General features: G+C 44.1%; 1 protein-coding gene across 3 annotated transcripts in view; it reads right to left on the bottom strand.

Annotated features, from left to right (window-relative positions):
* RGS6 (regulator of G protein signaling 6) overlaps positions 1-18,882 on the bottom strand; it is a 277,140-nt gene that overhangs the window by 101,265 nt on the left and 156,993 nt on the right. For all 3 annotated transcript variants that reach the window (XM_075614222.1, XM_075614223.1, XM_075614224.1), the window contains one exon: positions 5,784-5,883. In XM_075614222.1, the coding sequence (XP_075470337.1) occupies positions 5,784-5,883 (100 nt within the window). The remainder of the gene's footprint in view (positions 1-5,783; positions 5,884-18,882) is intronic.

Genomic DNA, 18,882 nt, shown 5'->3' with positions numbered 1-18,882 from the left:
TCAGTTATGCACGTATATGACGATTGCAGTACAGTACATGCATCGATAAGTGGGGAAAAGGTAGTGCTTCACTTTAAGTACATTTTCACTTTACATACATGCTCCGGTCTCATTGCGTACGTTAATGCGGGGTATGCCTGTACAGCGGAAATATATAGCGCAAACAGTGTAGTACCAACAGTCAAGTGTTTGTTCTATCTCCTCGAGACTCCACCGACACCTAACTGCAAAGATCAACAACTGCCTTCTTAAATACAGTTGTCCTACACTTGCCTGGCTGTCTGCGGCTGGATCGTCTACCAGCCTGGCTAAAGCTAACCCCATATACAATAATGTTTGAACATTTTGATTAATTGCGAAGGACATTACAATCAAATATCTCATCCATTTCAAACATCGGTCATCCATTATCTGTTACCTGCTCCCTGCTATCAACTACATTTTCCAACTATCTACCCGGTGGATCCTGTCTGCCTGCCCGACTTCTGAGGAGCATAATGTCATCCTCATACTAGAAGCAACAAGTTTCATTCTACCACTAAGGCTGCGTCCACGCTAGCGCTGAGCGCGCGGCGCTTGCCGAGTTTAGTTCCTATAATTTCAATTGTCCCGTCCCCACGCGCGCTTGGGGAGACAAAAAAAAGAGAGTTTGAAGCGCGCTCAACATGCCCCCAATGCCCCCACACGCGCATTTGTAAAATAGACAGGACACCCGGCGCTCATGCTTGGAGAGCTGGTGACGTCACCGCTCTCAACCATGAGCGCGGTCAGCGCCACCTTGACCAAACAACGCCAAAAAGTGCCTCGCCCTACCGAAAACCACCAGACCTACTAGGACTCCTTCTCATCATTCCATGACAACACCTCCTCTCAAGCAATCTTAACAGCTGCCAATTGACTGCCTCGCTTCATTTTTTTTATACCAATAACCAGCCATTTTGCTAATTGTTATTAACTATAACTATTGTTATGAACTAATATGTAACTATAACTATACTCCCCTCATACCTCTCCTGCACGACTTGTTTCATACTGTATATTGTGCTCCCCCCAATGCTCAAAACACATTGTTCCCTCCCCAATGCCTTGATTTCATTGTCCACTTCCCAAGTGCATCAACATTTACTGGAACAAGCTCCCCCATCCCATCCCATCTGCCCCACTCCCTAACGATCTTCAGAAGCCAACTCAAAACTCATCCCTTCTCCATCACATTCCATGATCCCCCATTAAACTCCTATTCCATTCCCTTCCTCCACCCACCCTACCTAGTTTGGAGTAGGGACCAGCGAGCCACCCCTTCCGTCTCTTCAAATCCCTCCAAAGTCGCCCACCTCACTGATCCAATTGCCTCCACTGTCCCCACTGTCAGACCTATCACCATTCCACAGACAAGACTAAATCCAGAGACCTGACCCCAATCCCTGCCCACTAACCAAGCAAGTTATACTAACTAATGTACAGCGCCATGGATAAGGGCGCTATATAAATGTGGTTATAAATAAGGATGCAGTTAAGGATACTCTTATCTTCCTGAATATCCACAAACACTCCCCTCCTTCATAGAGATTGTGACAAGCTCTTTCTTTTAATTTGTTTGTGAGTAAAACTGATCCTATGTAACTAAGTAACCATGTAACTGATCCTATACTGTACATCTGAGAAATAAGAAGATTGGATGCTATGGAGCCATGTGCGATTATCCTTCTTGTAAGATTTCCTCATCTGGACGTGGTCGGTCCGAGCAGCTGCATGGCCCCAATAACAATTCTCTGAGCCTGGTTTGATCGTAATATGAGTACCCCATTTCAACAATACCATCTGTTTACCTTGAAAAGGTCGATCAGAACGGCTATAATGGTTTTAGCAGTGACTTGCCTCAAAACTTGGCTAAATCAGAACATTAACAGTTGTCGTCGTCGTCATCGTCGTCGTCATTGTTGTAAAAAACAAAAACAAAAAACCTTTCTAGCTTCTGATGATGAAAAACTGTGGCACTTTGTATTTTCGGGACATTTTTTATTTTAACTTTAGATTTCGAATATCTAGATCTCACGATAAGAATTATTTAGAGATCATTTTTCTTTATAAGATTTACACACATATAAATAAACACAGCTATAAAGGTATATATATATAGTGATACCATCACTGTCCTCTAGGTGCTGGAACAGTGCAAGGCAGCAGTGCGCAAACTGGGGGGCGCGAGACTGACTGTGGGGGGGCGCTGGGTTGACAGAGGCCCCGCGTGTTTCCCGAAGGCACTTAAATAAAGTGCCTGGGGAGCTGCAGGGCCTCTGTAAACCTTACTTACCTTGGCTCTAGCGGCGTCTTACACGCGTCGCCATGGCAACGTGGCGTTATGTGCCGAGGTAAGCAGGGGTGAGGGGTGGCGCAGAGATAGGGGAACCGCCGGCAGGGGGGCGCAGGGAAAAAAGTTTGGACCTTTTCAGCTCTCAGAGTTAATCCTCCTTAGAAGTAGCTAGTTCAGCTGATGCCTAATTGAGAAGGCTAAACTCCTGATTGCTCATGGAGTTTTTAATAGTCAGGAAGTGACTACAGAGAAGCTGCCATGCTGAGAGACACATGCTGAGATACACAGAGTGAGAGATTGCTGTCCCAGAAGGGGACAGAGAAGTGCTCCCCAGCTAAAGAAGGAAGGCTGGCACAGCCTTTGACAGTGGATCTACAGAGGAGAGTTTCTCTGAGCTCACGTGGGGCCGAGTTCCCCCAAGGAAGGAAAGGAGGAGAGACCGTGCTGAAGCGGGAACGTCTGCTCCACTAGACTAACAGATAAGGAAAACCCTTTATTATTGTGTGCAAAGACTGTATACATTGTTGCATATGCCAGGGCATGTTTTAAGATGGGAACCAGTATAGTTGGCCAGCTGTGGTTAGAAAGGGCTGAAGCCAAGTTGAGTTATTTTCCCTAATGGGAATAGGTATTTTATGATTTGTTTGACTTAAAGGGACGGTGGGCCTGTTATCATATGATTTAATCCCTGTAAATAAACCCCATATAAGAAATACAGTGTTTCCTGCCTTAAATTGGGACTTAGAGATTGCAACGTGGTGTGGGCATCACAATATGCATACATATATTGTGTATATGTGCGTGTGCATGTGCAAATATGAATATTTACGTATACGAGAGTTTTTGCATATAAAGAAACACTATTTATATATTTTTTCAACAAGGGACACTAGTAAGATTATTATATACATGTATTTATAGTCCGGGCTGGCAACAAATTTCCCCGGGCCCAGGACTAGTTTCCCCCCCCCTCTTCCATGTCAGCTGCCTTGCGAGCCCCCCTTTCACACCTCCTATATACCCTCCCCCTATCCCCATGTATTTCTCCTTCTCGCGCCCCACCTCCACCCCCTCTTTCCACAATCACTTAATTACCCCCCTTCTCACTAAATCCCGCCTCCCCCCTCCTGGCCACACACACCCTTTACACCCCCCTTCCCCACATACAATCCCCCCGATATCCATACAATTCCACCGCGCAATAATTTCCGACAAGAAAATAAGTTGAACCCAGATTCTGGCGTGGACCGACAAGAGTGGGAGGCCCGGCATGTTCGGGAGAGAGAGACAGGCCCTCAGCAGCTGGGGAGAGCTGGGGCCCAGCAACTATGGGGGGGCTGGTAGCCGGACAAAGGAGTTAGGCCCAATTTTAGTGTCGGCCGGCCAGGCCACCCAGTCGCTGAGCCCAGGAGAGCTGTCTGGCTCTCCCCCACTGTCAGCACCCCAGGACCCCTGTCAGGCTTTCCCCCCTGTCGGTGGCCCAGGACCCCTATCAGGCTCTCCCCCACTGTCGGCGGCCGAGGACCCCTGTCAGGCTCTCCCCCACTGCCGGATTCCCAGGGCCCCTGTCAGGCCCCCCTAGTCACTGGGCCCAGTACCCATGTCAGGCTCTCCTCCGTGGCGGGTGGCCCTGGACCCCTGTCAAGCCCTCCTCCAGTCGCTGGGCCCAAGAAACCTCTCAGGCTTTTCCCCACTGCCGGCGGCCCAGGGCCCCTGTCAGGCTCTCCTCCACTGCCGGCGGCACAGGACAGCTGTCAGGCTCTCCCCCACTGCTGGCTTCCCAGGAGCCCTGTCAGACCCTCCCCCACTGCCATAGTCCATACCAGTACCACAGTATTTCATGAAAGGCTTCACTGAAGCTCACACCGTCGCTAAAAGCCACAGAGCGCCCTCCACCCCCCCCCCCCCATGGGTGAGGAGCATATAAAGGGTTACAAATACTAGGGGTCCACCCACCTCCCCATAACACTAATAGGATCCCATCCCTTAAGCCACAAGGGTAAGATCAGCATTGCATGGGAGAGGGGGAAGGGAGGGACTTTTTGAAAATAAAAATAACTGGGATGAGAGTTATTTCAGTTAATCTGCACAGATAAGATAGTGCAGCCTTCAGATGGTAGTGTAAAGCCCTGCTGGTTGCACAGGGGAAGGGAGTGTGCATGATGTACCATGTACGTCACTAGGGCACTCAAGAGTTAACCATGTCACTGCCATTGGTCTATTTTGGTCCTATTTTGGAGGGGCTATGTTGATGCAGACAGACCTACTATAAAATGGGTCACAAGCAGAGGATTACAGAGATGCAGTGGGGCTGAAACAATGATTGCATTGAGATGAGAAGCACTGCACCAGGAATAAAGGGGAAGAGACCCCTCTCTTTATTTGTTTATTTGCAGAATGCACACTAAAGCATTTCCCTCTGTAAGAAAGAAGTCAAATAAATAACGATCAAATGTATCATCGTCTAGTTTAACACTCTTGATATTTTGACATTTTGCAAGCAACACCACTGCTATTATCTGTTGGAATAAGTCACCATGGCAGTATGCAGCTCAAGCAGAATTAATTGGCTAACAAAGAAGGCTGCTGTTTGGTGCCTCGGAAACAGCATGTGAAATAGGCTGGCTGTGATTCTTATTCTTGCTATTTCCTCTGTGCTATTTCCAGCAGGTCTTTCCCAGACAACATGGTGTATAGTACTGCGGGTATTCAGATATGCACTCAACCGGATACAGAAAACCCTCTTCGATAGGGAACAAATGAACACATGAATTAATAAGGGGGTGTACAATTACATAAGAGGTGAAAACAGAAAAAGAACACGTTTAACCCTCTTAAATCAAGAAAGAAACAAAATGCTGTTACTTTCAACAAAACCTTTACATTCACTATATAACAATGATTAAAATATATATTTTATTTAATGCACTGTTCTATTAGTGTATGTTCAAACTCATCCACAAAGTACCCAGAGTACTCCCCAAGGCAGACTTTACAGTGTATGTTCTGACTGTGAAAATGAATTATGTGATCATATATAATACGTCGTGAACATGATGAAAATATAAATGACCTCTGTGGAGAACAGACACTGCTACTAGTTAACCCCTTCAGTGCTCTTACACGGTCATTTTTAGGCTGTTCCTGGGGTGTGTTGCTCTCCTGGCTCTAAGAGGACGTCCTCACCCATTTAGTCATGTGACTGCTGTAACAGGGCACTTTGGGCAGCTGAACATGTGAGCACTGAAAGGATATATAGTTGTACTGGTGCAGGCTCATGTTATACAAAAGGAATGTGATGAGATTTCAGAAGTGCTCTGCAACCCTTTCTTACTTCAGATAATTCTGTGGTCGAAGAATCCTTTTATCACCTCAATAGAAGGTTTACAGACATAAACGGAACTATTCTTTACTGTTCTTGAATTTATGTTTCAATTTTCCAGCAAAAAAAAAACAAAGTTTTTTTTACCTGTTACTACACTGGGGATTTTAGACAGGAAGCTTTTGACTGTTCGGATCGGCACCCCGCCCGCTTTATCATCTTGCATTCTTGTGATGATATCTTCAATCTAGAACAGAGAACACACCAGACTTTGTTATATGAGCTATCAGGAAGGCAAAATATATTATGCATATTGTTTTCATTTTTTAATCCAAAATTGTCCTCATCTCTTTGTCCACGGAATCCACAAAGCAATGTGCGCAGCCATGTTTGCAGTACAGGGAGTCAGTACATTCTCAGTAGTAGAACACTGCCAAAATCTCCAGTTAGAATATGTGTCGCTTCATTTGGCATCGTAAAAAATACTAGATCTCGTAGTTGATGAGAATATTTCAATACCTTACAGAGCTGTACAGAAAGCAAAGCATGGTTACCACTTATCGATTGAGTGTTAGTAGACAAGCATTGCTAACAAGGAAAAGTAGAAAAAGTGAAATCGATCCCAGAGATGTGTGTGCATCCTCTGCTGCTCCTACCTGTATGAGAGATTCATTGTGCATCGCTAAAGCATGATTAGGACACCGGGGTCTAGGTATAAAGATCTGCAAACAGTTGAATTGGTGCCCTCAGACACCTGCGGGGACCACCTGAGGACCCCCGGACACCCGCGGCCTCTGGTATCAATCATGTGGGGGTAGAGGAGGTGGGTATTAGTGTTGTTGTGTTTTTAATGTTTATTGTGGGTAGCAGCTGTTTTAATATAACATGTAATACTAGTGTAGATGAGCAGGGGGTCTCCGGAGTAGAACTCTGTTGATTTGAGGTCCGGGGACCAACTGCTTCCTGAGATACAGGCCCCATTATGGGGTACCGGTATCTCCTATGCATTTAAATGCCCTGCGTCACGTGACCGTGGGAATAAAATGCATAGGAGATACCGGTACCCCATAACGGGGCCTGTATCTTGGGAGGCAGGGGTTCCCCGAACCTCAAATCAATGTGGTTCTGCTCCGGAGACCCCCTGCTCATCTACACTAGTATTACATTTTATATTAAAAATCTGTGGGGTGGGTGGGGGGCTAGAGTTTAGGATGCCCATTGACTGGCAATGTGTTTATCTATGCCCCTTTCAGAGTATAGATAAGCACAGTGACACAGTGACACAGCCTCAAGGAGTTTACAATCTAAAAGGCCAGGTAAATTGGAAAATTGGGTACAGGGGATAAAAGGGCTGGTGAGTTTCAGATTGAAATAGAGCAGCATCTTTACTAAGCACCGTGTACTCTGAAGGTGACTTGTTGGTTGGGTTGCTTAGCTATGATCAGGGCCCATATCTGGAGCCCTGAGTTCACGGGCTATTCCACAGACTCTCTCTTCCGGTCTGTACCCTATATCATTTGTATCTGTCCATATCTTGTCACCACCCTGAGGAAGGTCCACGTCTGGACCGAAACGTCGGTTACTTTGGAATTGAATACTCTTTTTGTTACCACTTACTGATGGCGTGCCGTGTCTATTCTTCCAACCATGGGGTTGGGTGATGTATCATTTCATGTACATATATTTGTATCAATAGACATCAGAACAATTATTTTTAGAGAGCCACATCAAGCTATTTTCTAAGATTCCTCAATACTGTTACAGTATGAAAAAGGAAAACAAAATCTTTAAAGAAAAAAAAAAACCATTGTTAAAATGAAGAATCGACAAGAAAAAATGTTTTTTTTTTTTTTTTTTTAGTACCACGGACTTCTTTAAATTATTCTTTTGGAGTCATCCCAATGAAGAAAGTGCTCTGTAGCCAGACATCAATACATATGAAATCGATAAGACCTAACAATTTTATTAAACCGTTCAATCTTAACCTTGCAAACAGAGACATCTTCACAATAACTAATGACAGTCACTCTGTGCACAGAATTTGGTCCTTTCCTCCATAGAGCAGAAAATAGACATTATCAGTTCTACAGTTTTTTATTCCCGTGCAAAAACCGCGAGCAAGCGCATAGCGCGAAACTTGTAGGTCGTTTTTTCCTCAGCAAACATGTTTCCATAAACACAAGTTATTTTGAACAACATTTTGGTCGCCCTCTTCTTCACATTTGAGCGGATGGTGGTGCTTCGCTACATCTCTACAATTTGTAAAAACTACAGAAGTGGGATTCTTTCAGTTCTGCGTTGGGTTGAAATAAAATACAAACAGGGCATGAAGTATAAGATTGATACACATCACACTGCGTATAAGACCCATACATTGCATTACTCATACTTTGTGTATTAAAGCAGTAATCCCAGATGCTCATTTTTTATTTTTTTATTTTAAATCCTCCTTTTCTTTATTTTATTTTTACAGGATGGGATCCCCAAAGCTGAACCGTGCTTTTATTTTCAGATACAGGGACACCATGGTTCCCAAGATACTTTGCGAAAAAGGGATCGGCATCTCAGTCCCCTGTAGGGGAAACAAAATGGCGGTTTAGATGGACTGAGCGCCACGTGGTCCATGCTTCAAAGCAGCTTTACAAACCACGAAGTAACGCTGGCACCTTTATCGGTAAGTATCTTGGGAACAGCGCAGTCCAGCTACAGAGACCCCTAGGGTTCCCATCCTGCCAAAAACAAACAATGAGTTAGTTAGGGGGGATTTAAACAGATGCGTGTATAATATTAATTACTCTGTGTATAACAATGATCCACATTGTTCTGCATAAAATACAGATACACACTGTGCATAGACAACTGGTCAACAGTTTATTTTACCTGTATAAACACCAGAAACACACTGCTCTGTGCAAGAACAAAACCCCTGTCCGGTTATAAACAGGGGGCTTAGAGTAGAAAGAAGTTGTCTTTTGAAATAAATTTCAGTGTATACTGATGACACTTAGAAAACGCAATGTTCTGTGTTCCAGTTATATGTGAGAATATATAATCCACGAGCAAATATGCAGTGGGAATATATAATCCACGAGGGAATATGCAGTGGGAATATATAATCCACGAGGGAATATGCAGTGGGATTAAATAATCCACGAGGGAATATGTAGTGGGAATAAATAATCCACGAGGGAATATGTAGTGGGAATAAATAATCCACGAGGGAATATGCAGTGGGGATATATAATCCACGAGGGAATATGCAGTGGGAATATATGAGGGAATATGCAGTGGGAATATATAATCCACGAGGGAATATGCAGTGGGAATATATAATCCGTGAGGGAATATGCAGTTAGAATATATAATCCATGATGGAATATGCAGTGGGAATATATAAACCACGAGGGAATATATAATCCATGAGGGAATATGCAGTGGAAATATATAATCCGTGAGGGAATATGCAGTGGGAATATATAATCCATGATGGAATATGCAGTGGGAATATATAATCCACGAGGGAATATGCAGTGGGAATATATAATCCACGAGGGAATATGCAGTGGCTTTGGATGGTGAGCCAGGATGACTAAATTATCTGGAATTGAGACATTTAGCATATTCTCTTTCACACAAACATGGCTTTTTATATCAGGCACGTATACATTTATATTTTCTATAGTATTATTTGGATTGTTTGTCAGTTGACCTTCATGCCATTTAAAGCATAAAACCTATACTGCACTCCTCAAATATGAGCTCATTATATAAGGAGCTTGTACTCTACCCAAGATGCCATTTATATTAACAAGAATGTCCAGCATATGATCGGTGATCCACCTTCCCCTAATCCACTGGGCGTAAAGAAGTCAATGTAGAGCAGGCGGTTTGCAAGGTCAAATCCTTAGAAAACCATCACCCAATGATTGGTATTTCAGTATACCCCCTAGAACTAATCAATAACGACAGTGATATTCTTCACGCATCAATAACATTACAATACTTACTTGTGCGGTCTCTCCAATTATACCGCAAAGTGCATCATTTTGTTCTCTAGTAATAACTACCATAAAAATGTTTTTATAATAATCAAATCTGGCTCTCCAATTTTAAATATATGCTCTAATTAGAATTCTGCTAGTCAATACTCAAATTATATATTGATGCTGCCTCATCTATTATCGTTATACTACTCAATCAACCAACTGTAATAGCATGTGGCGCCCTAATCATAATCATACAATGTCTCTCTAATTACATTAATACTGTCCTGCTCTCCAATTATGAATATGATATCCAGTGCTGCAAAAACATATATGCTGTACTTTTAGAACCTCCAATTATACTGTATTTATACTTTCCAATACTCCAGGTATAATTATTTTATCCAACTCTCAAGTTATAACTGTTCTATCCAAAAAAATTTGCTATAACTATAACAGACTTTCCAATTATAACTGCACTAGATCTTCAATTATAACTGGACTATTTGACTTCAGCAATTACTCTATTATCCAACTATTCAATCACAACTGTAATACCCGGCAGAACAATACTATCCTTAATTATAACAGTACAAGACAACTCAACTGTCAGATTATAATGATTGTAGCCAGTTCTTACTTTCTGTCTCTACAATAACAGTCATACTGAACTAGCCAACTAACCATATATATTTTTACAGTTTGGTCTTATTTGTTCAATTCTAGCTATATTATTTGCATTAATATAATTACCATGCTTAATGCACCAATAAAGTGCTCTAAAAACATTCTATCGCTCCTAGGATAAAAGTGTACTGTGCTAAGAGCAATGCTTCTGTTTGCAACACGTGACATGTAGAACTCTAACTAATGCAGGGTGAAACTGTCTTTATTTTATTTCGATTACAAAGCTATGATGATATATCATTATCTGTGTATTTGTTTACATAAATTACTACAGCAATGTATATTTCTCATAATCTTCCTAGAGACATTTTACTGACCCAAAGACTCCATATGCAACAATGGGAGAGATTCACGAGAGCTTCACATTTAGGCTCATTTTTATTAAGCTCTGCTACTCCAGAAGACGCCATCTATCAAAAAAAAGATACCTCCCGGGCAATTCCAGTGCATGGTGCATAATGTGTCCTCACAGCCCCAGTGCATGGTGCATAATGTGTCCTCACGGCCCCAGTGCATGTTGCATAATGTGTCCTCAGGCCCCAGTGCATGTTGCATAATGTGTCCTCACGGCCCCAGTGCATGGTGCATAATGTGTCCTCACGGCCCCAGTGCATGTTGCATAATGTGTCCTCACGGCCCCAGTGCATGGTGCATAATGTGTCCTCACGGCCCCAGTGCATGGTGCATAATGTGTCCTCACGGCCTCAGTGCATGGTGCATAATGTGTCCTCAGGCCCCAGTGCATGGTGCATAATGTGTCTTCGCGGCCCCAGTGCATGGTGCATAATGTGTCCTCGCGGCCCCAGTGCATGGTGCATAATGTGTCCTCGCGGCCCCAGTGCATGGTGCATAATGTGTCCTCACGGCCCCCGTGCAAGGTGCATAATGTGTCCTCACGGCCCCAGTGCATGGTGCATAATGTGTCCTCACGGCCCCAGTGCATGTTGCATAATGTGTCCTCACGGCCCCAGTGCAAGGTGCATAATGTGTCCTCACGGCCCCAGTGCATGGTGCATAATGTGTCCTCACGGCCCCAGTGCATGGTGCACAATGTGTTCTCAGGCCCCAGTGCATGGTGCATAATGTGTCCTCGCGGCCCCAGTGCATGGTGCATAATGTGTCCTCAGGCCCCAGTGCATGGTGCATAATGTGTCCTCAGGCCCCAGTGCATGTTGCATAATGTGTCCTCAGGCCCCAGTGCATGGTGCATAATGTGTCCTCGCGGCCCCAGTGCATGGTGCATAATGTGTCCTCGCGGCCCCAGTGCATGGTGCATAATGTGTCCTCAGGCCCCAGTGCATGGTGCATAATGTGTCCTCACGGCCCCAGTGCATGGTGCATAATGTGTCCTCGCGGCACTAGTGCATGGTGCATAATGTGTCCTCGCGGCCCCAGTGCAAGGTGCATAATGTGTCCTCACGGCCCCAGTGCAAGGTGCATAATGTGTCCTCGCGGCCCCAGTGCATGGTGCATAATGTGTCCTCACGGCCCCAGTGCATGGTGCATAATGTGTCCTCGCGGCCCCAGTACAAGGTGCATAATGTGTCCTCGCGGCTCCAGTGCAAGGTGCATAATGTGTCCTCACAACCCCAGTGCATGGTGCAAAATGTGTCCTCGCGGCCCCAGTGCATGGTGCATAATGTGTCCTCGCGGCCCCAGTGCAAGGTGCATAATGTGTTCTCACGGCCCCAGTGCAAGGTGCATAATGTGTCCTCGCGGCCCCAGTGCATGGTGCACAATGTGTCCTCACGGCCCCAGTGCATGGTGCATAATGTGTCCTCGCGGCCCCAGTGCAAGTTGCATAATGTGTCCTCGCGGCCCCAGTGCAAGGTGCATAATGTGTCCTCGCGGCCCCAGTGCATGGTGCATAATGTGTCCTCACGGCCCCAGTGCATGTTGCATAATGTGTCCTCACGGCCCCAGTGCATGGTGCATAATGTGTCCTCACGGCCCCAGTGCATGGTGCATAATGTGTCCTCGTGGCCCCAGTGCATGTTGCATAATGTGTCCTCGCGGCCCCAGTGCATGGTGCATAATGTGTCCTCACGGCCCCAGTGCATGTTGCATAATGTGTCCTCGCGGCCCCAGTGCAAGGTGCATAATGTGTCCTCACGGCCCCAGTGCAAGGTGCATAATGTGTCCTCGCGGCCCCAGTGCATGGTGCATAATGTGTCCTCGCGGCCCCAGTGCATGGTGCATAATGTGTCCTCGCGGCCCCAGTGCATGGTGCATAATGTGTCCTCGCGGCCCCAGTGCAAGGTGCATAATGTAATCTCGCGGCCCCAGTGCATGGTGCATAATGTGTCCTCAGACCCCAGTGCATGGTGCATAATGTGTCCTCACGGCCCCAGTGCATGGTGCACAATGTGTTCTCAGGCCCCAGTGCATGGTGCATAATGTGTCCTCGCGGCCCCAGTGCATGGTGCATAATGTGTCCTCAGGCCCCAGTGCATGGTGCATAATGTGTCCTCGCGGCCCCAGTGCATGGTGCATAATGTGTCCTCGCGGCCCCAGTGCATGGTGCATAATGTGTCCTCGCGGCCCCAGTGCAAGGTGCATAATGTATCCTCGCGGCCCCAGTGCATGGTGCATAATGTGTCCTCATTTCCCAGTGCATAGTGCATAATGTGTTCTCACGGCCCCAGTGCATGGTGCATGGTGCACAATGTGTCCTCAGGCACCGGAATGTGTTTTGTGGTGATATAGTTTACTACATTGAAGTAGAGAGATGAGTTTAAAAAAAATTCTTAGGGCTGATTTTAAGGCAAACGCAAGCTTAAAGCAGCAATACTACATCCTCAGCCTCCTATTTGTATTATAATAATATGTAAACCATGTGACAATGTATAATTCTACATTCTTACCCAAGCAATAGTTAACTGGACACGCAACTGGCAATAGTTTGGTGCGCCTGTTATAAATCTGTACCAATCCCGATTGTGTGCCTAACGAAATGACCTCCTTCTAAAGCATTGGACATAGTGTACGCGACGGCGGGCGACGGCGGGATTTGCAGACAAAGATATTATTTTTTTCTCGCGACGGCAGCATCACGTTGCCGTTTCAGCCAATCAGGACGAACCAAGCCAGATGTCACGGCCACGCCCCCCCATCGCTCGCGCAAGGGAGTCCACAGATCGTTGAGGCAACAGGCGCGTCTCAACCTTTCGCCTGGCGCGCGCGCACTATGGCCACATTCTAATGTTGTGCTGCACTCAGTGAAATGCTGCAGCTGATATGTAACATTATATTACTAGCTGTAACATATTATTATTACAGCATTCCAGAGTAATAGACAGTCTGCTGTTTGGAACATAGCAACAGATCTAGTCCCCGTTTGCACCTAGTGTTTCTCTTTATACAGACTGTGTGTGCTGTCTAATATTTTTTGATAACAACAGATCTGTTTGTGATACTTTGTTGCCAAAGGACAGAGCTCAAAAAGGTGTGTGTCAGAACCTGCTTCAAAAAGGAAGTGGGTGGTTTCTAAATAGTTGCTGTAGCAACCAAAGGGCAATCAGTACATTTTTAAAACATCATTAAAAATGGCATTAAGAGTTTTAAAAAATGCAGTCAGTATTATCTAGTACGACAGAACTGATTTATTTAAAAAAATTAAAAAAACCTATCAGATTTTTCATGTTTTGTGCTTTGATACAGAACTCCGAAGGTGAATAGGAAGAATGAAAGGGGTCCCTGGAAAAACCTAAAAATACTGCAGCGTCTTTATACTTCTATATTGTATATTGCATACTTTATACATCACGAATCCAAGATTACAGTCTCCTGACCAATACAGAGGGCACGAGGGTCAGACTGACCAACATCTGAAACATTTGGGACTTTTGAGAGTAAAACACTGAAGACCTCTTCATTTTCTACTGGTTACAGGAGGTTTAATTAGGGAGGAATATCATTTTTTTTCTATATTTTTCAAATACTGTACACAACAGACAGTCCTAATAGTCAGAGCTGAAGAAATCATAGGGTGGATCGGATGTGTGGACTACAGCTGCTGCAGAACATCTGTTGAAGCAGAGCTGTCAATCACTGCTCTGCTTACCTGAGTTGCCACCCGTAAAGCATTGTGGGACGTGGGCTCTCCTGCATTGTACCGTTACAGGTAGGTAACACCTGTACAGCCGTGCTCGTAGTAAAATTGTTTAACTTTCTAATTCTACATTTTAGAACGAGTGGCTTTAAAATGAACAAGGCAAAAACGGTAAAATGATAATTTGACCAGTGGCTATTAATCATTTTCAAATCTCTTCATGGATCATTGAAATTAATTTTGCTAAGCCGGGCTTTCCACACTTTGCAAGATCCACAGAGACATGGATGATAAGTAATTAGTTTCAAATTTCATACTGCATGCTACTGATCTGATTACCGAAAGCGCCGCAATCTTAGGAGATGAAGATCCAAAGTAAGAGTTTTATTTGGAAGCCCACGTGGTGTTTTCAGGGAAACTTTTATAAGACAGACAAGATGAATGCTCTAATAGAATAAAAATAATAATAATTCTAAAATGAAAACATCTAATCTTGATGGTTAACAACATTCCATATTGACAAAAGCTGTTCCTGGAAAGCATTCTTATGTAATGTTTAAATGAGCATATTTAATGAATGATATGTATGTAACCGTGTCACCTTTAGCGAGCCGACCCATATTCAATAGCCAAGTACAGGCATACCCCGGTTTAAGGACACTCACTTTAAGTACACTCGCGAGTAAGTACATATCGCCCAATAGGCAAACGGCAGCTCACGCATGCGCCTGTCAGCACATCCTGAACAGCAATGCCAGCTCCCTACCTGTGCCAAAGCTGTGCGCAAGCAGGGAGACTATAGAGCCTGTTACACATGCGTTATTTACACATATATGTCGATTGCCGTACCGTACATGCATCGATAAGTGGAAAAAAGGTAGTTCTTCACTTTAAGTACATTTTCGCTTTACATACATGCTCTGGACCCATTGCGTACGTTAATGCGGGGTATGTCTGTATTCACTCGCTCAAATACATATTGCTGATTTCAACAGCGGCTCCAGGCTGGTGATGTGGTCAGTACGAACTACAGAGAAAGATTTCAAGGAAAGGAAGCCAGCTCCAGATATCTGTAGGATTTTATACAGAAAGTCAGGCATGAGTAGGAAATGTAAATGAATAAAATACTGCAAGTTTTATGCTTAAAAGTATTTATTTAATTTCAAATTTTGTGTACAACGTGTTGCATTGCTGAAAGGAAAAAAAAGACCTACAGTCTGGGGGCGAGAGATTCTGGCGTGCACCCAACATTTGGTGTAACCCTTGGATGATCCTTCATAGGGGGTGTTAGCTGCCTAGTCATGGTCTCTGATTGTAACAAACACAGCGTTGATCTCCTTCTCATGGGCTCACTATGCGCTGGTACTATACATACAGGGATACTGGGAGGAGGTTTCTTCATTGTTTTCATTTTTTAGCTACCGTATCACACTGTGGATTTTTTCTTATGGTTGGTCGGTATGATTGGTATCAGTGTTAGATTTTTTTTAAATGACGCCCTTAGGCACTTACCTAGTGCCGCCCTCCTTCTCCAGCACCCAACAAGCATCATGTGCACAAGCGGCTGGCAAGAGCCGACCGCCCCAAAATTCTGCAGTCCCAACATTTTGCCGCCTATCGGACCTATGGGAAATCCACCACTGATAGGGTTGCCAGGTGTCCGGTTTTGAACCAGACCGACCGATCGGTATTTTGTCGATCTGTCTGGTAAAAAATGAGAGGTAATACCAGACATGTATGTGTCCGGAATTTTCCCTCTCTGGATGTGTGGGCAGCGGGAGTGTGAAGGGCAGCTGGGTGCAGTATTCCCGCTCTTACCTCCGATTCAGAAGCAGGCTGCAGCATCTGGTAACCAGGGAAACGGGCGTCATACCCCCCTCCTAGCCAAGGAGAAGACTAACCTAATGGGAGGGCTCAACTAATGGGAGGGCTCAACGTCATGCACAGCTCCTCCATTTGCATGCTGGGAAATGTAGTTTTCTCCCAGCTTTGCATGTGGGAGAGGAAAGAAGAGCTCCACTCTGTCCCTGCCACCACAGGTAAGATACCAGGAGGGGGAGAGGATGAAAAAGGAGGATGAGGAAGGAAGAGGGTGGTGGTGAGGAAGGAAGAGGAGGGGGTGAAGGTTAGGGAGGGGGGGGTGAAGGTGAGGGAGGGGGGTGAAGGTTAGGGAGGGGGGTGAAGGTTAGGGATGGGGGTGAATGTGAGGAAGGGGGATGAGGAAGAGGAGGAGGGGGTGAAGGTGAGGAAGGAGGAGGGGGGATAAAATGAGGAAAGAGGAGGAGGGGGTGATGGTGAAGAAGGATGTGGTGGAGGGGGGTGATGGTGAGGAAGGAGGAGGGGGCAGTGGTGTGAGAGGATGAGGGGGGTTGCAACAATCTTGGAAGAAGTGGGAGAGAAGCATTAAGATCAGTATTGATCGCCATGTATGACTACAGGTATGTTATTTATAAATTATCTGATCCATTGTCATAATTTTTTCTAAATTTCACTCCACATCTGCACCAATTTGCGCTGTTTCATATTCTATTTTGTAATAGAACTCTACCAGAATTTTTTTACGAAATAGAATATGCAATAGTATAAACTTGGTGTGAAATTTAGAAAAAAATTAAATAACGGTCTGAGAATTTATAAATAACATACCACCCCACGGGCTTTTCGAGCGCGCCGCATTTTTCACCGTTGTGTCCAGTATTTTTGGAGAAGCCACCTGGCAACCCTAACCACTGATTGGTATACAGACAGGCTGGAGCAATTAGATTAGCGTTACAACGACAGGAAACAGGTTTTTGGGGTTGCTTGAGGACAATTACATGACCCAAATTATTGAGGAACCAACCAGGAAGGGCTATACTAGAATTGGTAATATCAAACAATGTAGAAATAATAATAAATATTCATGTCCGGAAACATTTGGGAAATAGTGATCATAACATGGTACAAAAAAACAAAGCCAGCACCACCACGGCAAACAACTAACTAAAACGAATTAGGTAGAACATTGTGAAACGATAGGAGAGAGGAATCATCTGCCAAAATGAGAACTAAAGGGATAAAATGAGTTGATCAAGCATGGGATTGACTTGTTTCTTATATTTTATATCAACCGAATATTTTTATTTTGTTGGTGACTGTCAGTACTGTATTTGTTATTCAATAATCTATACATATACATATGTATAATATAACTTTTATGTTGTATTGTATTTTATTGTATGGTTCTGTAGTTTATTATATTGTGTTGTATGTTTGCTGTTATAAAAAAGCGGTTAATAAATAATTAAAAAAAAACAAAACAAATTACTGTAGGTGCGGGTAACGCCAAGGGTCCCTGTACTCCCTAAATATAGTCTCAATAGCCAATAAGTGCGACTCGCACACAGACAAGAAAACTATTGACAAAACATTGTCTATAATTCAATATTTTATATATCAGTAGAAAACCGCCTACAAGGTAAAAAAAATACTGTCAAAGCTATCAAAAGGTGACAAGTATAAAACACGGAAATACACAGTGACAATAAATCTCTAACACATATAAAGGAGAGATAAATACAAGCTATGTCTAACACCATGGATTAATGAGTGAATGGGATACACATCACCTAATACCTTATATCATATAAAAAGTGTACAAAAAAATGCAAACAAGCGGCTGTGTCACAAAGAGGGCAAATGCAAAAAAGCAGCAATTATAAGAAGTGGGGCAACGTTTCAGGACCCAATGTCCTTTATTCTGGCCCATTTCCACGCATATAAACGCAGTACTCCCTCGTGTGTCTCTCTCAGTAATCTTCAAGTTTAAAATTCTAGAAAGCAGCCGGTTTTTTTGCATTTTTGTTTTGCACACTTTTTTTGCACGATATAAGGTATTAGGTCAGAGGTGGCCAATCTATTTTTCAACGTAGCCACAGGTGTGGCGAATGAGAAGTGAAAATCGCCACACCATGCTTTCCGTTTATTTGCGTCACTAAAATTTTTTAACTCCCATACAAAATAACCGTTCAAGGTCGGGTCTAGATTGCAACGGAAGACAGAGGGTAGTATTGGATGAAGTACCTTAACAAAAAAATCAGAAAAGAAAATATAGGACCCTTTCAGTGAGAGATGGTCCAGAGGTATCTTCCTACCCAGGGGCAACAGAGCCTAGGTCAAATACAACCAAGTTAGGCTCAAACATTGTGTTGTCTGTTCTTTTTCTCCCGGCCTTCCCTACTGTGTGTTCCCTTCCCCCCAGTCCATTGCAGAGGCAGAATGGTCTGAGAATGAAGAGCTACAGTCTAAATGGCTCTGGAGTTCGTAGCGAGGCTACCCATGGGATGACGATCTGGTTAGCACATTGCATGATAGACACAAATGGCTAGTCCACATACAATATTTTTTGGATTGGGAAGATTTATTGTATTAAAATGAACCTTCTGCCCCGTCTATTATATTTGTTTCAGACTCTTCCAGTACCGGTGGTCCGGAAGGTCATTCTCTCAATGCAGTCGTTGATTTCAAAGTTTATATGAAGACATAA

This window comes from Ascaphus truei, chromosome 9 (genome assembly GCF_040206685.1).
Source record: "Ascaphus truei isolate aAscTru1 chromosome 9, aAscTru1.hap1, whole genome shotgun sequence".
Classification (NCBI taxonomy): domain Eukaryota; kingdom Metazoa; phylum Chordata; class Amphibia; order Anura; family Ascaphidae; genus Ascaphus; species Ascaphus truei.
The sequence above is the reverse complement of the archived record's forward strand: the minus strand, read 5'-3'. Positions and strand labels throughout refer to the sequence as shown.